Genomic DNA, 23,754 nt, shown 5'->3' on the forward strand with positions numbered 1-23,754 from the left:
AGTAGATTAACATGTATGATAAAGTGGAGGTTTCTGACTCTTACAGAATAGTTATTGTTACTTTGACAGTGTGATATTGTTAAAATATACCATGTAGGTTATTAAATATTATGGTGTATAATGCAATGCTGTTAGAAATTAAATGTGAACATAATTCCAAACACACACAAATGGACAGCACCACTGTCCTTAGTAATGGTCGCCATATACTTGTAAGTCCAAAAAATATGTGAAGACTAGTAATTTCTTCCAATCAATGTTTTGAATTTTTTCAATTTAATTCATTTACTTAACTGAATACTGAAAAATTACATTTAAGAAAAAAAAAATAGTTCTAAAGGATCTATCATATAAATAGGTGCAAGATTCATTGTGAATAAAATAATTGTGTCATTTGTATCCAATGCCAGCAATATCACAAGTATTTTTACAGTTATAAATTGAACCTAGGTCACATCTATAGACGATACATCGGTGAAACTAGACAGAAAATCCCGAAACAAATAGTTCTATTTAAAATACGGCCTGGATCAATATAGACTTCCCTAAACGACCTTCTCGTCTATCACAAAAGACTAGAAACGGAAGCGAGCATTAGCAGGAATGTGTCTTAACATTTTCGAGCTTACCTGCTGTTCTAGACCTGATCCATTTTGATTGGGTGCATTACTCATATTAATACAAATCAGAGCGTAGATTAGAAGTTGTACTTGCACAAACTTCTAAATAAATTCCTATTTTATTTCAAGTTTTTCAAAATGAAACTCGCGAAAAGCTGAGTGCTCAGAGAGCAAAAAAGAAATGACAGAAGACCAAGGTGACAGCACTGACACTAGTGACAGCGAACGCGATGACACTAGTGACATGACATTGACAGCGGAACTGACTCAGGCAACGTCATGTTGCTAATTTGGTAATGCTATTTTGCAACATCTTTAGCGTTTTAAAAGCGTTGAGCACTTAAACTAAACACTGTAATTAATTAAAAATTTATTTATTAAGAGGAGTACTAATTTACAATATAACCTTTAACAATTAACAAAATTATCACTATAAAGAGATATAAACCAAGAAAAAAATTAATTAACATTAAACAGAATAGCTAGACCTATAAATCCTTGATAAATTACACATTCTAATTTTTAACAATACAAATTCTAGAAAAAATTATTTCTCGAGGTAGTCACAGATTTGCATTTAAAAAAAGTCCATATACACTAGATGTAGACTGGATCAACACACTATTCTATATTGATTCATTTATACCATAATTTTTACTACTTAAGTCAATTTGTTAAACCTCTGAAGTACTTGTCAACAATTACGATTCCCACTAATTCTTTTAATTCAACTGAGACTGACTTAAGAATGCTTAAAAGTTTAATATTAGAAAATCAATTGGGTAGCTAATTGGGTGGATAATTGAACCAAATTAAGACAACTAATTTGGTTACGATGTATTCTCCAATAATCTGGAAGAGAAGCACTTTTTTAAGAGCAGCTTAAATTATGAAAAGAGAGTCGAGAAAGCAAAAGCATTTAATAAAGATTGATGAAAGACCTTCAGGGCCTGGACTCTTCGTAACGTTCAGGTTGAATAGGTTTTCACAATGAATTTGTTATTAAATTCTGAGAAATTAATGTCTACATTAGGTAAGGTGTTATATTATAATGCGAAATATATTACTATAGGTTTTAGATCAATATATGGTCCTTAGTATAGCAATTTCAATTAAAAGAATTTCGTGTGCCCTATAATTTTGATGGCATCCCTTTGCTTGGATTAGAACATGAACTCTGAAAAAACATAAAAATATAATAAAAATAAGTTTTCTAAGCAACAAAATAACAATTCATGGACCTTATTGGATATTATTAATCAAGCATTAATCTTAAGAATATTAAAGGAAGGTTTTTCTTGCTTATACGCATTGATGAATCATTTTCGCTGACCAGTGTATGTTTGCAAGAGTTGACTAGGCCTTAGGTTGCTACAAAGCAACGTCAATTAAATAATGAGCACGTGGTAGTGACCTAACCTCATTTATTTGCTATGACGTTTTAGCGGAAAATAAACAAGCAATTTTTAAAACTTTTTACTTTTAGCAAGTAGTTGTTTTAAAACTTTAAGTTAGTATTCAATTAGTATAAGGACATCAAATACATGTTGGTAAGTAGCATAATGTGTCAATACCAATTTCACACTATTGTCGTTTTTTAATTTGTAGATCCCATCTTCTTAATATTACAATCAAAATCAGCTAAAATGTCGACTTCTTTGGCTGCCCAGCTGCAGAAGTTTGCAGTTCCATCTACTAACGTATTAAAAGAAACAAAAAAGCGACCTACTTTAATATTCGATCCTAAAGAAGCTGCCTCGATAAACACTGAAGTTATATATGAAATCGCTCTTGAAGGTTTGGAAAAACTAATTCAAAAAAATGATGAATTTGCACAGTTTAAGACTTCGCTGTTTCATCCCTCATCCAGGGACTTTGATAGAAATGTGCAAACGAAATTAGACAATAAGAAGCTTGATTATAAAATTAACAAGTTTCTGCTGCTTTTGGCTCCCTATGTGTTAATGAACCCTGCACACAAAGCATTGGAATGGCTTTATTTTCGATACAGAGTCAATGAATACAATAGAGACAAACTGATCTTGCTAGTGTTACCTTATTATAGCTCCAACATATTCATAAGGCTCATTCAGACATTAAAGTTTAATGAAACCAGTGACCCATTTTATTTTCTAAATATCACTAAATCTGGAGCACATTTGCAACGTCTAGATTTATTTTATCAGGCCTTGTCAAATCATGGCATAATTAAATCTTTGAGTGAGTATTTAGGTGAACTAATTGAGGTTCATTCAAATTATGGTCTTCTACAAACCCATTTCAGCTTCTATAGTACAGTTTTTTGTGGGGCTATAGAACTCTCTAATGAGTTAACGGATTCCTTTGTGACACAATTAATTCCCTTAGTGCTTAAAGGACTTAACTCTCCAATACCAGATTTTGCTGCTGGATCATACATAATTGTTGCCCGGTTACTATCTAAAGGTCATCTATCAGATAAGCTTCTTAATTGTCTAGTAGAAAAAGCCGCTGACTTTAAATGTCCCAGTTTAAAGTTAGAAGCATCTCTATTGTTAGTATTAACTTATCAGCTACAATCACAGTATAAAGAGCTTCCAGATAAGTGCTTAAAACAATGTAGCGAGTGGGTAGGTCCATGTTTGGGTTATTTGTATGCAAATGGAAACAGTGTTGGGCCATTTTTGGGGGCTGTGATTAGAAAAGCTGTTACAGAGGAAGATGGAAACCCCGGAAGGATGTTACTATGGTCTTTTGTGAAGGAAGTTAGTTCTGATGTTGAATTTTTTCAAGAGATTTTAAGGTAAGAGAAAATATAAGGGATTTTGAGATAGAGAATGTAAATGAGTAAAAATTAGATTATGCAGGGATTGAATAAGTATAGAGACTATAGTTTAAATGGGAATTATGTATTTATTTTCAGAGTCTGGTGTATTTTAAACTAAAATAATTGATTATATACAGAGGTTTAAAGGTAAAATACAGATATCACATTCCTGTTGCCTTACAATACTATTAAAAATAATAATAATACTAATAAAATACAGGAGTGGGCAACAAAAAATATGTGCTAAAAAACTATATGGATCAATTTATTTATTTTGCAAACTTGTATTCTTGGGTTTGTATTCTTGGGTCTTGTTTCACTGTATATTTTTGGGTTAATATATATAATTACTAAAGACAGTGGTAAATTTGGAAAATATCTATACATTTATTACTTTCACCGGCCATTCTACATAGTTTCTAAAGGGAATAGGGTTCAGTTGGTTTTTGTTGGAAATGACCAGTTAATGTAGCAAATTTATATTAATACAATATAATAAAATAATACTGGCTATTATGAATATTTACTGGTTATTATATACACACATAATATATATACCAAACTTCTAACTTAAAGGAACCTTAAGAATCATTTTTGAACCCTTTCAATCAGATTAACATTGAATTGAGTTTTTACTGTCTATATAATGGAGGAATTTAATTAAGGAATGGTTTGATATAGCTTATTATCTCTGAATGATGAAAAATTAAATTATATCTGCTATTCGTGACAAAAGCTGGTTCAACTTATCAAATAGTCAACTGTGATCATATGATGGAATCAGCGAAAACTGCTAAATATTTAGGGGTTTGGTTTGATGAAAATCTTAAGTGGGATTGTCACACAAGTTATGTATGTGGCAAACTTAGGATATTGTCATACAAATTTTATATGTTAAGGCTGAATTTAACTGAAGGTTCTATTATCAGAGCAGATATATACATGAGGTTGAATCTGTGATGAAAAGAGTTAGAGAAATTGTGTTATTTAGAGACAAACTCTTCGCAAGTGCTTTTGCTTAAACCCAAACAGTTAGATTACTTGTAAAAAATTACATGTATACATAGCCACTTTGTGCTACTAAAATTTTAATTAGAGCTTGCAAATGAAGCCTACACGGCAAAAACGATGAAGGTCACTTTTATTTCATTTGCCAGAAAACGAATTTTAAAGTTTAAAGACTAAATTTGGAATCATATAATTCAAAATTTAAATCAAAATGTTTTTCAACGGGTTACCATTTATCATTGAAAACGATAAAATTATTCTTAGACTGTTATGTTTTTTTTATTTTCTATCATTTAATCGAAAGTATACAAAAAAAATTACAAAAACGTTGTATGTCATTAAAAAAATTACAAAAAGTCATGGAAGTCAAAAATAAATGTTTTTGACCACCACAAGTCAAGTAGATAATACTAGGAACTATTACTGCAACAAGGTAAATAATAAACATTAATAGTAAGAAATTTGCATCATAAAAATAGGAATTATCTTTTCTATTTTATTTTTTCTTAGCGCATTTCTTCGCAGCTTTTACTTTTTGTCTACAGTTTTCCGTTCCATTTGCTTCTTAACTCTTAATCCTTTATTTGTTGCCTTGTGAGCAAGTCTCTCAAAAAAATGTTTGGCAGCGTCACCACAAAACTGCTTCAGTTGTTGCAAGTCTTCTTTTCCAGACTAATTGGCAACAAATCTGAAAAAAAAAGTAATCAAGAAAAGCTAGTAGGTATAAATATAAATTTATTACCTGTATAACTTCTGTCGGGCAAAAAAAATTCTTGGGTTCCTGCTATATCATCAGTTGGGACAATAGCGATGGTACGAATCATAGAAGTTTCGAAGGGTCCATTGTAGTTTGTTCTAAATGAAATATTTTGAGGATGAATGGCTTCACACACTATTTCGCGAATAGGTCTGACAGCTTTAAAACTTGGCGAAAGAAATTGAGTCCATTGGCGAATTAAGGACTGATCTACTTCTATGACTTTAAATGGGCTAGGTTTTGTGCGGGCTCTCCTAAATTCATCCAACCAATCTTCAACAGTTTCATCTTTGGTCCGCTGGTTAATGAGTCCCATATTCCTGTCACACTCTAAATAAGAATGGCCTCTTATTGGAAAAATCATTTTTATGCTGTCAAGTCTTCGTGTGGAAATAACTACGTAATGAATGAATTTAAAAAGATTATAGTTTTTATTTTGACCTCCACATGAGTCGAAAAATATTACTAAATCCCTTACACTGGAGTCTAACTGCGAAAATATAAAATGATGCAAAAATGTAATAACTTCCTCTGATCTCTTAGCTGCGATATTTTCGGGGGTAACAATAAAAATAGGAGTCGGCAGTAGACAGCACGTGAATATTAAACGAACAGAAAGTAAGTTGTCGTTTATAATATACATCGTTGGTTGTAAAGTTTGGTATAGGGAGGTTTTTTTGGAAATCCATCGATATTGCTTCTATTTGCTTTCTTTTTAATCTTCAATAATGCTGTTTTTTCTGCAGTATATTTATCGCAAATACTGCGTGGATATCCAAATTTGATATTGAACTCATTATTAAAAACTTTGCGATAAAATTCATATGAAACATCAGGAAGATTTAAAGCCTTATACATTTTCATATACAGTAAAGCCTCGATAGTCCGAACTAATAAAAACGACGGTGATCCGGATTAACGAAAAATTCGGATTACTGAAACATGATGTCTTTTTACATATATATATGTTTTTTATTAGGGAATATTATATGTATATAACTAAAAATTGCCTACAAATATGTGATAAACGAGAAAAACATACAAATTAAAAGGATAAACTAAATTACATGTTTGCTATGTAGTAGGTACATAATAAAGCTAATTAAAAAAGTCTATAATTTTTGCTTGCTTTACTTTTTCTTGGTTTTTCATAAAAGCCATTTCTTTAAGTCTTTGAAGAACAAGAATATCATGCAATGGCGCTCGATTTTCTTTAGCCCACTTTAAGCATAAATTGGGCTAAAGAAGCCCTTCACTGCTTCATCATTTTTGACTCCTTTCTCTCTTCCTTGATTTTCGTCATCATCTTGACATTCTTCGCTGCTGCTATAATGCATTTCGTTGCTTTCTATCTCATCTAATACCAAGTTGTCATCATTTTCAATCCAGTTATTCACTTCATTAGGATTTATCTCGTTTTCACTTAGTGTTTGGAGCATAGCCGAAACATCCGTGAAAAACTCGTAGCTTTTCCTGTAATTGCTTTAGCGAAATCAGATCATCGGCTTCGTATTCTAAATCATTACCAAAAACCGTTCCTTTTGGAATTACTTTTTCCCAACATTTTTGTAAAACCTCTACAGTAAGTTTTGACCATGCATTGCTCAGTAAGTATGTTGAAGTTTTGAGATTTAAGGTCTTTAATACCTGTATAACATTTTCTTCATTTTGTGATAAAATGTGCGCCAAAAGGCTCTTACGGTAAAACAATTTAGTCAACCTTATGGCATTTTGATCCATGGGTTGCAGCAATCCTGTGCAATTTGGCGGAAGAAAGATTGTTTGGAAATGGCCATCCTCACTTCTCAGTTCTTCTGGCGATCCATGGCTTGAGGCATTGTCAATGATTAAAAGAGCACGTTCAGTTAGATTTTGGCTTCTTAAATACTCTTTTACTTGCCTAATAAACGAATTATGAAACCACTCTTTAAATATTGCAGATGTTATCCAAGCATTGCAGGAATTTTTGTACTCTACGGGTATGGGTACATTTTTAAATGCTCAGGGATTTTTTGCTTTTCCAATGAAGAGAATTCTCAATTTGTGAGAACCATCTCCATTTACACATGCCAGGAAAGTAACCCGCTCCTTACTTATTTTTCGTCCCGGTGCTGTATTTTCTTGAGAACGAACAATTGTTTTTTCCGGTAACATTTTCCAGTACATCGCTGATTCATCAGCATTGTAAACCTGCGTAGGAATTAAATTCAGGTCTTTCATTTTCTGTGCCAACATATTTTTAAAGGCTCAACAGCAGTTTCGTCATTGGATAATTTCTCACCACAAATTTTTAAAGCTCTCAAATCATGTCTTTTTCTGAAATTTGCGATCCAACCTCGACTGGCTGCAAAATTCTCATTTCCATAAACATCGTTGTAGATTTGCTTTGCTTGGGCTGCTAAAATTTCATATGATATGGGAATGTGTCTGGAACGTTGCCTGCAAAACCATTCGAACAATCGCTTTTCCATTCTGGGATATTCAGGTTTTCTTAGTGTTTTCCTAGCTTGTGGTACGCTATCACAACCGCTAATAAAACTAAAAATAAAATACAAAACATTAATAAAAATAAAACGTCTTTATAAACCTTGGCACATACCTTTTAATGCTCAATTTGTTCTTTTTAATATCCGAAATTGTGGATGTGCCTACATCGTATTCACTAGCTAAGGCTTTTCCACTCACGCCACGTTCTAATCTGTTCAGTATATCAAGCTTTTGTTTTAAAGATAATGTTTTATGCTTTCGTCTTGGAGCCATATTTCCCAGAATTGGTGTAGGAAGGCCAGGAAGCAATAAGTGTCAACTGTAATTCCTATGTAACGTTAAAAACTAAACTTTCGCAAACTACCAATCAATTTAAACTTGTCAAAGCTTGCAAAACGGCTGCAAACAGCGCGATCCGGATTATCACGTACAAGCGAATCCGGACTATAACGTACATAATAGCGGCAAAATTCCTGTTCGGACTACTGAAGCATCCGGAGTAACGCATGTCCGGATTATCAAGGCTCTAATGTATTTACATATACCTTATACATCCTCATTCATTTTTCTTATTGTTAGAGTGTCTGGTAAATACACGACTGTAGATTTTTTTCGACTGTAGTAGCTCTGCCTGCCCCTGAAGGAGCAAATATGATCTTTTACGGCCGCAGATGTGGTTGAAGGCTTTGCACAATGTACATGTAATGTACGTGTTTATATTTACCTCTCATATCTTTAGGCGCCTTACCAGTTTTCTTTAGGGACTCCTGGATAATGGTATTTCTTTCCAAAAGTCAAATATTTTGAAAGCATTTATACCTGGAGCACGATATTGCCAAGCAGCCCGGGCCATTCGATTCTACTTTTTACGCGCAGTTTTTTGGTATTAATATTGTCTTTTACCGTAAAAATAGACTTTCGTCGTTTTTGCCGTGTAAGCTTCAAATGGTAGCCTTATTAGAATTAATAGTTTTAAATTAAAAATGTAACTCTTGAGAACACAAAAACAAATTTATCCTTTTGGCATTCAAATATATCAAAAAAAAATTTTTAGAATAAATAAATAAAATATTTTACCTCAAATTACATTTTTAAGTTGAAATTATAATTCATCTTCTCGTAACACCTTTAATACCCCAGTACAATTTACTGCACTTTAACATATTTAACTGAATGTTCAAATTGAATACAACATGTCTTTTTTTAGGTTACTATTAGATGCACTGGACGAAGAAGCTACTTTAAATTCAGACGTTAACCAATGGGCTACTTCTCTAATCCAATACTTTGAACAAACTAACCAATCAGATCTGGATTTTGCCGTAGGAACTATCCTAAGAGACCAAGGGTTAGCCGACTATAAAAAAGCATTTTTAAAAACGATCAGCAGCAATTTTTCAGCGAATTTAAAAGTTTTGGATGCTCTCGAAGGGAATATTACAGAGGAAACTTTGGAGAACTTGGAACTAAAAGGGAAATACGTCTTAACTGACGCTTTACTAAAGAAATTAAAAGATAAACAACCCAAGGTGGTGGAAAATACTTTGAAGCTAATTCTGAGGGGTGATTGGGGTGATATTGATACGTTGAAACATGGCGTCAAAGGGTTGTTTGAGAGTGGCAAAATATTACTTGAAAAATGGTTCAAGAGCTATTTGTTGGCTGCAGAGTTTTTGTTGAAAAATCAAGCGTTTGATTGGGATTTACTTCTTACTGTTGTGCCATTTGTTCTGACATTTTACAAAAAACATAATGATAAAATAAGAAGTCTGTTTAAAGTCGAACCAAATTTGAGCATAGAAAAATTCATAGCTGAGCTTATAGAAAGCTTAAATATAGAAAAGTTACCGTTATGTTTAACTATACAGCCTAGCTCAACAAAACTGTTTAGTGCTCTATATGTATTATCTCTGATTATTCCTAAATTATCTTTGTCTGATGTGCCTGAAATATTAAAGATATTCGACATGGTTACTCAAAAAGATATAAGCAAAAAGCCAACTGACACACTTGAAGCTCAACTTCAAATAGCTCTCAAAAATAAAATACCATGCAAATTAATTGAAAACTGTTTTAGAAAGTTGTGGTTATTAGACCCTAAGGCTCCTTCTATTATATCAGCACTATGCAATCTGGCTTTTAACAATGAAAAGCTTCTGAACCTTTTCACCATATTTTTAACTGAAACTTCATCTGATTGCTCCGACCAATTAAATTGCTGCATTAATATTTGCGTCTCCGGTAATTTAGATGATGCGACATGCCTCAAAGTTTTGAATTATGTTAGTGAGAACTTGGTGGAAGAAGTACTGCTACCAGATAACATTGTTCTAGGCCTATTAGCTTTGTTTTTCCATACAAATAAAGATATTAGGGTTACAACTTTTGATGTTGCTTCAAAATTAAACAAAATACGGAACGATAAGTACAAGAAACTGCTGGATCATATTAAAACTTATAAGAGGGAAATTGTAGCAGATCAAGAACAGCTTCCACTAATCTGTTTTAACTTTTTATGTAAACATAGCGACATTTTAAATATTATTGTTAATGCTTGCTGCTCAGATACTCCACTTTATATTAAAGCTAAAATTCTACAAATTCTATCCCCTATCAACAACCATAGTATCTTCGAGAAGCTTTGCAATTATTTTGTGAGAAACTTGGACTTTGCAGCGGATCTTGATCGTAACCAAGCGGAAATTATGTTAAACATGATCAGTAGGATAGATGAAACCATTGCTGCACAGCTTAAACTCAAGTCGTACACCTGGGAATTTATTTTTAAAGTTTTGAATATGAAGAAACACATTAACATTGGCACAGATAAAGTTTACTTACCAAACGCACTTTTAATGCAACTTTCTAAAGACATTCATTTGATTACGTCCATGGAAACTTTGGAGAAACTTTTGGATGTCATCTGTGAAGTGACTGCATTGGCTGAGGATCCGGAATTGATTGTCACAACTAGTAAAATATTTAAGCACATTGACTTGGATGCCAATTTGGTTATTGCACCCTTGAAAAAGATGGTCGAAGTACAATCAGCTAAATCTCCCGCGACAAAAAGGGCACGAAAACACTTTTCCCTACCTACAATAGACATTTTGGACACTCTCGAATGGAAAAAAGGGGTTTGCGTGCTGGAATTCATCCAGGGCAAAAAGAAAATACGTAACTGCCACCTGCTACTGCCAGTGCTCTTCTCCACCTTAAAAAGGTGCTTGGATTTCGAAGAACAAACCGCTGTGGAGTACCCTAAGCAGCTCATACTGTCCGCAATATTGCTGGTCTTCGGTAAAAGTGAAGAAAAACAGTTCTCAGACAACGATTTTAATGTGGAGTTAGTAATTCAGTGCATCAGGGCGTCACAGAACCCGCAAACCCACTACTACGCCCTTCTGGTGTTATCTCACGCGGCAAAGTTCATCCCCAATGAAGTTCTCAATCACATCATGACCGTGTTCACATTCATGGGTACCACCCTGGTACGACACGACGACGCGTACAGTTTTGACATTATTAGTAAACTTATTGATGGAATCGTGCCGGTGTTGGTCGACGGGAATCACGTGACCACTTTAGGTGACGTGCTGCGGGTGTTCGTGGATGCTCTGTTGGATGTACCGGAACACAGACGGGCCCCATTATATTTGAAATTGCTGGAGAAGACCAAGGTGGAGGAGACGTTTCATTTGTTTTTGTTGTTGACGTTGGAGGCGGAGGTGTTCCAGACGGGCAGGGAAAAGAGGAAAAACGAAAAAGGTAAAATGTTTCAGAGGGTTAGTAGCATGTTTTGTTAATTTTTTAGGAGGGTTGACAAATTGGATAATATTTGAGGGACACACTTTTGTATATTTGCTGGCATTCAGAAGGAATAATTTCTTCAACTTGATTTTTCAGCAACATTACGAATATATTCATTACAACACAATTATTCATTGTAATACATTATTATTTTTTTCTTATTACTTGTCTATAAAAATTTTTGTAAATTTTATCGCATGGGGCAATGGGGGTGTTTTGTGTTCTGTAATAGCAATATCAAGGTCAGAGGCATTAAAATTAAAATAATCACACATTCTATATATTGGTGAGTTGTGTATCCTCCTGGAACCCGGACATATTTTCGTTAAGTTAGGGTTGTGAGGCTTTTAAATATAATAAAAAATACATAAATAAACATTGTTTACTAATAACTTTTTTCTTACTTTGACAGATTCATTATAAATAAACATTAAATCATTCTCAGTGCGTCTCTTAAGTAAACTTCACATATTTAGCTTCATCATAACAATGGTTATTAGGAACTGTTGAACTCTGAACTGTGAAGTTTATAAAGGCAGAATCGTAAAAATCGTATTAAAAAGGAGACCATTAATATTGATCCATACTCCAACAAAGAGACAGCAAGTGATATGTCTTTACAATTGCGCAGGACAAAACCAAGGACCTTAGATGCTTTAGTTATAAGAATATTTACATGGATATTAAAATCCAATTGTTCATCAAAAAAGATACCAAGGTCTTTTACTACTTCAGTGTACCTAAGATTAACACTATCAATAGTATAGCAGGAAATTACTTGTTTGTTTCTTTTGTAGAAACTAATGTAACTGCATTTACCCACATTCAAAGCCAAACTACTGATAAGGTGTGACCTAGCATCACCAATTTGTACCTGTGCTGAAATCTGTCAGAGCCTGGAAGGAGGGATGAAAAAAACCTACAGAATAAAATAAAGAGGGGATAAAAGATGGCACATACAGATTTTCTCAAAAAATGATTAGATGAGGCCAGCACTAAGTTTAAGGGCTAATCGAAAGATCTTATCAAAAATTAATCCAACAGATAATTTAGGATTTGGAATAGTCATGTTTACACCAGTCTGCCGCGAAGGTCAGACATTATTATTTTCATTATAGGCAGTAGAAAAAAACTTGGCACATCCCTCTGCAATTTGTTCACAACCTGCAAACTCCCCATTACTATATGTCATCAAATCAGGAAGCCTATTTGTTGCTCTCCTGTTATTAAACTTCTGGGGTTTATATAAAGTAATTGGTCCAAATTTGAAATAAAGTTCTGCTAACAAGTCTCCGTTAGAGTTTTGCACCTACCTCTAAGATCTGAAAAGACTTCGTAGTCTGCAACAGTATGACTATACTGATATTTCTTATGTGAAACTTTCATTTGCTAGATCAAGTGCTTTAACTACCCTGAAAACCAACTGGGAAAAGACGAGGTTTTAAATCTCTTAAGAGGCACAAACAAAGCTATAGCCATATTTAATATATGATAGAACTCTGAAAGCGCATCGTAAATATTAATTACATTCAAAAAATGGTCCCAATTAACTCCACACTAATATTCAATAGTAGTAGTTTTTTCAAACTTATAAAAAATCTTCAAACAAGAAACTGAAGGAATAAAAAGAAAATGCAAAAACCGACATAAAACAAGAATAAAAAAAATCTGTGGCCCAAAACATGGTTCTCAAACCTTAAACTGGCATCAATCAAGCGGCTCAAAATCGACAATAATATGTAGAGTGTTCTCTCAAGGACAATTCACAAGCTAGTAGGACAATAACATAAACGATTTAAGATCTTATAAAAGGGTAAAGAATCATCATGACGCCGCCTGATTTTAAGATCAAGAATATCAAACTGCTAACTGATTACGAAAATATATACATCCTCGATGCATTCAATATGACAATCATAATGAGAGGACCAAATTACAGACGCACATTTAAGCAAGGAACGAACCAAAGAGCAATAAAGTAGTTTAAAAAAAACAGAATTTTGACACGTATTTCTGCTTGTTGCTTCTTTAGGGCAGGGCAACCAGAAAACCAAAGGGAAAAGTAGTGTAATCAGCTCTATTAATTCCGGGTTTGGAGACGAAATACATAACCACAATTTTTCTCCGTGCTAGCTTTCATTCATTGAAAGTAACTTGAAATAGTAAGGTGAGAGATATACGCTATTTCTTGTGATACTACTGCGAGTAGAAGACTACTCCTCAAAATGTGCGTAAAAATTTAGCATCGAAAGGAACATCTTCACCAGTATCAACTGACTTCAGCTCATTTTATTAGAACGGCCAAACTAAATACATACATAGTTTTAGTGTTAATAAACTTAACAAAATGCAAACCACTTATGAAAATATAAGTATATTTAAATAATTTTAGCAAAATTAAATGTAATTGAAGCGGACTAATAACTCTTATTTATTCATTTAATGGTAATACAAAGAAAACTATTTTCATTTATTATCGATGAAATAATTAAAAAACCATTTCTATGCATGTCCCTGACCCTATTAAAAAATATTTACAGTAACTATAACTAGATAAACTTAACGGAAATTGATTATATTGTTTTCCTTTATCCTTGTTCGCTTTGGTCAACTGAAATACTTTATAAATTCAGCTGTAAAAGAATTATTTATAGACCTTTCTAAATCAAGATTTTAAAAAAAGCAAAATCTACAGTTATGTACATATTTGTTTATAATTTTTATTCATATAAAGGCATCGTTAGCCCTCCCCCCAGCAAACAGAAATAAATGAAAAACACAACAATACAAAAAATGAGTTATATATGAAGGGTACAGGGAAAAACCAGATATGTCACTTTTTATTGAAAATCTCGGTAGAGGCGCCATTGAATTCTTCGAATGAAGACGCTTATTTTAGAGTACTAAAACCGGGAAACAACCACCGTAGTCTTCCGTAAATTAGTATCTAAAATATAGTGTACCGAATAAAAACCAGCTTAGTCCAAACGTCCAGGGAAAAAACCAGCGATGTCATGTAAACAAACCGGCTGGTGCAATATTCGTTTTTAAAAAACGTGCCAGTATTATTGTAACCGCAAAAGTGTTACTTCTTGTTTGTCTGTGTGATTAATAATAAACCATTATGGCTAATAGTGATTCGGAGAGATGCGTTGAGAACAAAATTAGGCCTTCAAAAAAAAGAAAGAGAACCGGTCCAAAATGTTGAAGTTATCCACTTATGAAGCTAGACAGCCTTGTAATTGCTCAAGATTAAAGTGCTTTGAGGTACTTAATGAGGCGCAAAGAGCAGAAATATTAAGACATTTTAATGCTCTGAGCTCTCACGATGAGCAAAATTATTATTTAGCCGGTTTAATTACAGTCTTACCTGTCCAGCATAGAAGACCTCGTCAAAACGAGAATACTGCCAGTTTCCATGATGCAAGTTATGCGTATCGAGTTCGAGTTCGCGATGGTGATATTCCGGTGTGTGCCAAAGCTTTTTGTTCCATTCATGGGATTACAAAAAATAAAATAAATTATATAAAGGAAAGCGTCAAACGAAGTGGTGCAGCTCCTAAGGACAGACGTGGAAAGCATAGTGCAACTCATAGGAAGCTGGACGACTTAACAAAAGGTTTGGTATGGGACCACATCAAAAGTTTTAAGGGTCGTCAGAGCCACTATAGCCTAAAAGATACAAAAAAACCTATTTACCAGAAGAACTTACAATCAAAAAGATGTTTAACCTCTTTAAGGAAAAGCATCTAAATGCTAAAGTCTCGTATGAATAAAGAATTCAATATTGCTTTTGGATACCCTAGAAGTGACACATGCGCAACGTGTGATGAATTTTAAATTAAGCTTAAAAGTTTGACTGATACTGATGAAATTAGAGAATTAACATTTATGAACGAGTTGCATAAAAGAAAGGCTAAGGCGTTTTATTCAAGGAAAAGGCAAGCCAAAAAAGCAACAAAAAGGAAGCTATCTGCATTGATTTTGCAAAAAATATTTCAATTCCTAAAATTGCCACTAACGACGTGTATTATAAACGCCAATTGTCTATGTACGCCTTTAATGTACATGTCCTTTCTTCGGGTCAATCTATTTTTTATACCTATCATGAAGGAGAGGCAAAAAGGAGGAAAAAAGGATCAAACGAAGTTGCATCTTTTCTTCTCCATTTTATCAATAATTATTTAGACGACGATGTTGAATTGACTCTGCCGGAGGACAAAATAAAAACTTTTTTGGATTTATTCATTTGGTTCATTCATAATCTGAATGAAATAAAAATCACATTCCCTATAAGAGGACACTCCTATTTGGAACGTGACAAAAATGTAGGATTGTGGGATTTGAAGAGCCCCTTTGAGGTCCCGGAAGAGTTCGAAGAAGTCATTAGGCATTCCCGCTTCAAACCATCGCCGTTTGTTGTAGTGAGTGTGTCACAAAATATGATACTGGTTTGGAAATCGTTTTTAGACACAATATATTTACAAAAATGCCCATTTAAAATCCAGATTTTGAAGGAAATAGTGGCATCATCTGATCATAGCCGCCTTATCTACTACCGTTCTTGACCAGTTTTGTCTGGATTAATACGAAAACGCTTTGACCGAAATTCAGCCTTAAGATGCGGAGAATTTTTGCTGTCCGTTCCGGTATACGATGGTCAGTTATAAGAAAGTTTTAAATAAAAATGAAATTTTTGTAATTTTTTTACAGGTTCATTACCAATTGCAAAGGCTAAGTTTAACGACCTAATGAGCCTCATGAGGTTTTGCAGTCCAAAAGCCGTGACATTTTTTCAAAACCTGGCTCATCTCTAACTTACTTTATAATAATATGTTGATAAATAAACATTAAAAATTAAATCTTCTTTTTTATTTCAAAAATAAAAGCAGCTGGTTTTTGTCGGTTTCAAATGACATTGCTGCTTTTGTTCCTGCAAAACCCTGAGTGATGCAGATTTTTTTGCAATAAAGCCGTATTCAGTTTTCTAAACCAAAAAACTATAGTCATAATACTTTATAATAATATTAACTTCTGTTTTATGTAAACTGCATGTTTATATTCGTTTTGGAAATAAAAATAATTGGATTTGAACATTAAAATTCAATTTACTCTAATGTGAAAAGAAATTACATATCTGGTTTTTTCCCTGTACCCTTCATATGTTGAATATTTTATTATTAGTAATAGTATTTCAAAAGAGTAATAAGTTCTTATTACCGGGGTTTGATGGTGCCAAAAACATGATATATATTTTTTGACTACCGAATAGTTTTTGGAAACTAAAAGCAGGTTTTTCTTAAAAAAGCGAAGTGGTTTTAGCTTATAAATAACCTCTAATTCATAACAAATCTCTTCTTTAGCTTTAAATAATAAATAGTCAATTTTATAAGTAGATTTCTTTAATTTGTTCACCTTGCCCATTTAACATAATATCTGTTTCAAGGTCAATTCGCTTTTGAATCCTCATCCTAAACAAATACACCAAAAAGTAAAATTTTTTTATTTTCATCTCATTTATTAGTTGGCCCTAAAAATACCCAACTAGCTATGTATTAAAAAAAAAAGTTGCTCGATTTACATTCTTATTAATTACACAACTTATTTTTAGGAACCATCTCTGAACGGATCGAGTTCGCTTTACTGCTATGCGAAAAATTCCCTCCGAGTGTTGCCCTTCACGCCTGCGTAAAAATGACCGAGTACCTCAAAACACTTCCCGATGAAAAAGACAATACGGTAACTGACCCATCTTTAACAAAGTTCAATGCCAAACAGTATCGACACTATAAGTACCTTATCGTCACTTACTTGAGCAAACTGCTGTGCTACCCGCCATTTGTTAACAAAATTTCATCCTTGGGCAATGAGGATACCATCAAATTAGAACAAAGTTATAAAAAAATCATCGTGAATATCTTGTCCTACATACAACGGGTGCAAAGAGTCTCAGAAAAATCTTCAGGGAGCCCTCAAGGGATGTATTGGAAAACAGTACTTTATCATAGCTACGACCTTTTGGACCATGTGAACGACTTGTTGACTCCTCACATGTTTTTGCTTGTTATTAACGGATTGTTACAACACAGCATCTTGACTGTTAGGAAGAAAGCGTTGGAACTATTAAACAACAAATTACAAAGCAATTTAAATTGGTTCACGGTTCAAGATGAAGAGCAGCTGTTTAATATTTTAAAACCGCTACTTTTGATTATTAAAAGTGTCGAAGAAGAGGAAAATTTGCAACTCGAACAAGAAACTTTAGTGCAAACTGCTCTGTTATCGTTAAAACTGATCGCCAAGCGTCTGGGAGCCGAGGAGCCTGAGAAGTTCTTACCGATTCTCGAGTTTGTGGCTGAAATTCTTAATTCTGGTAAAGCCAGAGATAACCTGTTGGCCTCGGTTATATTGTGCTTGGCGGAACTCTGTGTGGTCCTAAGAGCTCACGGAATCCAAGCCCTATCCCTTTTTATGCCAAGTTTTTTGAGTGTATTAAAATCCCAGAAGTACCAAGAGACATCCAGCATGCTTTTACTAAGTGTCTTGACCACTGTTTGTAAACTGCTTGAGAGTTTTGCGGCTTTTTTGAGCCCGTATTTGAAAAAACTCTTGGTGGAGATTTCTATTTTAAGTAGTAAATGGGATATGGACACAGCTGACCCTAAAACGCAAGCTTTAGTTGGACGATTACAGTTAATCAAGAAAAGACTAGCCTCAGTCATCCCACCCAGAATTCTCTTACCTATCATTGATGAATGTTTTGACAGTTTATTGAAAAAGAAGTATTTTAATGCCCTGGTGGCTTTAGTGGATATTTTGGAAGAGCAATTGAAGAATCTACAATCTAATGAGTTGGGAGTAGTTATGGCGGAAATGACCCAATTTTCTTTGAAAATATTACAGTTCCGTAGCGAGTATTCTGGTAATCTGGAGGTGGCGAACCTCGTGGAAGACCAAACTGTTAAAACCATAACCACGTTTGTTTTGAAGCTTTCGGAAAGTAGTTTTAGGCCGTTCTACTTGAAATTGTATGATTGGGCTGTGAGGACTCCAAGCTCCAATAGAGAGAGACAAATAACTTTCTATCACTTATCAGAGAGTATCGGAAGGTCTCTAAAGGGACTATTTGTGCTATTCGCTGGAAGTATCTTAAGTAACTTGGCAGAAATCCTACGAGATGCTAGGACGTTGTTTAAGGATAATAAGAAATCAATTTTGCTTCTGACCTACGTACTTCGCACCTTAGAAGTTATATTTACTTATGACAACAAAAAGCTGATCAATAGGGACAATTTTGAACTTCTGATGCAACCTATGGTAGATTTACTTGAAACCGAGCTGGATGGTATCGACAATCTGGTTAAAAACGCGGAGACTCTTATCATACCAACCATAGTCCAGTTTTCAGTGGCAGTAGCAGACGATACCTTGTGGAAAGAGATGAACTATCAAATACTTTTGAAGATGCGCAACTCAAACGCGGAAATTCGGTTAATTGCCTTGAAGTGTTTAGGAGAAGTGGTTGGAAAGCTTAGGGAAGATTTTCTGCCACTACTCCCTGAAACGATACCATTTTTGGCAGAATTGCTGGAAGACGAGGACGAAAGAGTGGAGAAGGCATGTCAGAAAACTATCAGGGAAATGGAGAAGATGTTAGGAGAACCGTTGCAGAAGTATTTTTAAAATAAAAATATTATAACGTTATAATATGTGTTTTATTTCTTACATTGTAACCTAATTTTTGATTATCAATAAATGTTTTGACAGTTTATTGAAAAATTGGTGGATATTTTCGAAGAGCAATTGAAGAATCTACAAACTAATGAGTTGGGCGTGTTTAAGACTGAAATTACACAATTTTAACGAGTATATCCGTAACTTGGAGATAGTAAAGCAATTTAATATCCAGAAATACTTTTTGATCGGAAATTTTCCATTCCATAACGTTAGAAGATACATTTTTTTCATTAAACTAATAAATCAGAGGCCAAAATGTAAGTTGAGTTTTCTCACTTTGCTGAGTATCAAAACCGATTTTTTCTAAAACTGTCAATATTTGGAAAAAAATAGTACCTTTTGATAGTAAATTTTCCAGCGTATAACTTTATTATGTACGATTTTTCCATTAAAGTACTAATTTTTACGTTACAGGCTAAAATGGTACTGTACTAGGCAAGGTTGAGTTTTCTTAATATGGTTTGTACTTTCTGACACTTCAAGATAAAGGCAACCACTACTTTTGATAATTAAGAGTGTCGGAAGACAAAAAACTTTATTTTTTAAAGTTAATTAAGGGAAAGATTCAAGATAGACTACTGTTACTCTGTTTACTACAACTATCTCACAGAAATGTATAAAAGTAAAATACAATTAGCTCAAAATGTGTGTGTGTGTGCATTATGCAGATGGGGTGTCATAAGTTAGGTAACATCACTTCATTATGTCAATAATAAACATTAAAATATAATGTCAAAAGCATATAAGGTTGCTATAACAAGTTGCTTTATTTCTTACATTGAAGCATAATTTTTGGCCTACAAACATTATACAAAACCGAGTACCATCAAGTTCAACACCTTATCAACCTTATGAAATCTTATAACCTGCATAAAGAGATTGTCAATTCCCCATCGAAGTTCTTTGCTCCTAAACTTTACCGAAACAATTCGCAGATCTCAAATGAAAGTTGTCTCGCTAACGGGAAGACCTCTTATGCAACTTATAACAGTTAGACGGTAAGAGGTTCGTCGACCTGCGCTTGGTCTCGCTCTTTCGCACGCTCACCTGCATATCTCGGTCTCGCTTTGTCAACCCGATGATATTGGCGAATGTATACCAATGACCTAGGAATAAAGCGCGTTCGCGGTCAAGTCTAGAAGAAATTGGTAACGTTCTTGTTCTTCTTCTGTTGTTTGTTTGATCGCTCGAGGTTACTCACTCTTTCGATGTGGATTGTGGAAGTAGGCCTGCGTACAGTTTTTTTTCGCAGTAAATTATCGTTCCTGATAGTTGATGATGATGATGGAGCCGCTCAATTTACGGGTAAAACCCATGCGAGATCATATTTTTTCGGAAACATTATTGTGGGATCTACACACACAGGTGTTTCGTCACCCGCATGATTAAGAATTAATTTTTGGATATGTTTGGCGATTCATTTTAAGAGTTCGTTAAACTTGCATAATTTTTCCGTGAAGTTCTTTTTAATTGATTTAAAGTCGACAAGTTAAGACAAATTGATCGATCTGCAGAGATGTTGAATTTTAGATCAAACCTGTAAATATTCGTCTGACCAAATGCAGGTAATGTAAAGAAGGACGTAGGCAGGAAATTATTTTGAATCGAATAGGGTGGAAGGCAATCTCATTTATACATCCAAAATATATCAATCAACATTTTGTGTATATATACCAAAGACATAGTGTATTTATATTTCTGTACAAATATCAAACGGCATTGGTCTTTATTAGCAAAACTGTTAATAAAAATAAAAAAAAATAAAAAACTGTTAATAAAATAAATTTTCCTCATTTTCTTTAACCATTTCTCCTGTACCTACACTTAACACTTTGACCCCTGCACCCGGTTTCACAAAAATGATGTACCCGAACTAAAATTTTTTTCATAAATTGTTTTGAAAATTACTTGTCAAGACATACAATAACAGGATTTTTTTTTTAAAGTAGTGATTTTAGAATGCTTGTATATTTTTGATACACGCAGTTCACAGAAGCTGACATTTACTCATTACGGTTATATTAACCTGCATGTATGAAAACCAATAGGTACACAATTTTTTTAAAGAAAGTAGAAAAACTTACATTGGACTTAAATTTACATTTTTTTGGATACATTATGTGTTTTGAAAAAGCAATTTAAACATAAAATTTTTTTGTCTGTACATCCTGAACATCTAGTGTTACATTGTTTCAAATTTTTGGATGCATGCGCTCTTCCGTATCTTTCTGAGTAATAGTTATAACAAACCACGCATCTGCCTCTCTTTGCTTGTTCTTCCAATCGATGAGTTAATGCTGGCAGGAGAGGAACATGAACATCTTCATTGTCCTTGCACAAACTCTCAACAAGGCTCTCCCTAAAAGTCGTAATATCCATTTTTTGTCTAAAGCTTTATTACACAGTTTTAGTGCATTGACAACGCTAGTACTTGCTATGACTTCTATCCCCACTTTCCGATACCATTTCAAAGAACGCCTTACGGGATTATTATAGGAAGATATTTGGTCCGAGACACGTTCGTGTTGCTCGCTTGACACAGCATTTCTCTGCGATTTAATTTTTACTCAAAGACACGTTTAGGGTTGTATTTTCTATTTTTTCGCAGTGTTCCAATTAAATGAGTCTCATTGTCGTTCAGTAGGTGAGATAAACTAACACTTGGGTAATAGTTGTCGGTGACTAAGGTCCTACTGCTGTTCAAAATAGGTTGCATTAACGTTATTACTACTTGAGTTGCTACTGGTTGATCCATGGATCGGACTTCCTTGCCAGCATAAACTTTTAAGTTGTACGTGTAACCACCTTGAGCACACAGCTTAAAATTTTTTATGCCATACTTATGGCTTTTTCCAGGTATATATTGCAAAAATGATAGCCTTCCTCGAAAAGGAACCATGAATTCATCTATATAAACGGAGTTTCCTGGCAGCCATCAGTTTTAGAAATAAAACTAGTGTTCCAAAAATGTTTTAGATGAGGTTTTGGGCTCATCCATATAGGGATTCCAATAAATTTTAACATTTCTTTGTGATTTGTGTCACTCCAGTTGGCGAGAATTGAGTTTTTTGAGATAGACTCATTGACAATACCAGCAATAATCTTTTGATGGGCGTACCGATTTGTTTCAGTTACGAGAAGGTCAAGCAATTCATCAGAAACTAATAGCCTATAAAAAGAAAGCGGGCTGTCGTCATGACGCGTTTCGACAATCGGACTTAATGTACTATCCTCTTGTGGATTTGGAAATTTATTAAGATTCTCTTCATCAACATCATTCCAAATTACGTTTGGTTGTACTCTTGCCGCTTGAACTTGGGGACCAACTAAATTTATATCTTGATCTTCGTCATCACTACTGGTACCCTAAAAATAGACATAATTTTTATTATTGAGGGTATAATATAAAAATACAAATATTACCTGTTGTGGCTGGTCTTGGTTTTTCGGTACTTGAGGTTGCTGTTATTATTTTCGGCAGATTCCTCGCTATCATATTCCGAACTCTCAGCGTACCATGGATCTGCATCTGAATCATCAAATGGCTCGTCAATATCGCTAACAACCTTCAGCTAAATTGGCAAGTTCTAACTCCGAAAGAGCACGTTTTTTTCTACCCGGAATATTTGCGTGCGAAAATCGTCACTAGCAAGACGTACAAGCACTCGATGACCGAACTGTAAACAAACACAGATCCTAAAAATAATAGTTGCCGGACTTACATAACAATTTTTAACAACCTAGGAAAAAAAACTAGTTACCAGAACCTAAAAGTATTAAAAAGCCCATACAAATACGTGGTAACTGTGTTCGGATGAAATACACAGCACGTTGAATACGCCAAATATCCGTGTATCAAAAAATATACACATAGGCTGATTTACAAATCTTTTTGCGTATTACTTTTGATACACATAGGGATTAACGTGTTAATTATAAATCTATAAAAAAGGTATGATATGAATCAATAAAACATATACTTAATTAAATTATCCATAATTTTTTTACCAGTCAAACGAGTTTCCACCATCGTTGTTCGAAGCCTTTATGCTTCTCAATGTACTGAATGTCTTTTCGATCAAACTTCTACGTGGTATAATGCGATGCCTTTGTATAGTGCTAACCTGGATGTAAATGAACTAAAGAATATGGTAACATAAGTTATCTTCGGGAAACCTTCTTTCTAGTGAATTTATGATGGAGTCTAAATAACCCGACTTCCATTGAGAAAGAAAATGACGCCCATAAATTTAGTATAAATTCACTTTAGAAGGATGTTGCAGCTTTTAAAAGGTTCAAATTATTTAAAAATTATAATAGTATTTAAAAAATTACTATTTTTCACCGTTATTTCATACCATTGTTATTAACAATCCTCCCAAGTTGCTCTTGGTCTCTGGATCTGATAAAAGCATCTATGTCTACAGGCTGGTGATATCTACAATGTCCAATGCTTTTTGAAACCTGATGGATGGATCAATTTAGAAATTGCTGGGACTGCTACGGCACTGATTTATAAGTCAAGTGAT

At 33.9% G+C, this 23,754-nt stretch overlaps 2 protein-coding genes across 2 annotated transcripts in view; one reads left to right on the forward strand and one right to left on the reverse strand.

Moving 5' to 3' along the window:
* Nucleotides 1-818, reverse strand: part of LOC126745357 (ATP-dependent RNA helicase DDX3X) — a 39,409-nt gene extending 38,591 nt beyond the window's left edge. Inside the window, exon 1 of the mRNA XM_050453165.1 lies at nucleotides 630-818. Coding sequence (XP_050309122.1) covers nucleotides 630-674 — 45 coding nt within the window. The 5' untranslated portion in view covers nucleotides 675-818. The remainder of the gene's footprint in view (nucleotides 1-629) is intronic.
* Nucleotides 819-2,033: 1,215 nt separating this feature from the next.
* On the forward strand, nucleotides 2,034-19,195 carry LOC126745355 (HEAT repeat-containing protein 1). Its single transcript, XM_050453159.1, has 4 exons — nucleotides 2,034-2,170; nucleotides 2,229-3,402; nucleotides 8,886-11,446; nucleotides 17,100-19,195. Exons 2-4 carry the CDS (start codon nucleotides 2,267-2,269, stop codon nucleotides 19,169-19,171), a joined length of 5,769 nt encoding a protein of 1,922 aa, XP_050309116.1. The 5' UTR covers nucleotides 2,034-2,170; nucleotides 2,229-2,266; the 3' UTR covers nucleotides 19,172-19,195.
* Nucleotides 19,196-23,754: the final 4,559 nt, after the last annotated feature.

The sequence above is a fragment of the Anthonomus grandis genome, chromosome 15, assembly GCF_022605725.1.
Source record: "Anthonomus grandis grandis chromosome 15, icAntGran1.3, whole genome shotgun sequence".
Classification (NCBI taxonomy): domain Eukaryota; kingdom Metazoa; phylum Arthropoda; class Insecta; order Coleoptera; family Curculionidae; genus Anthonomus; species Anthonomus grandis.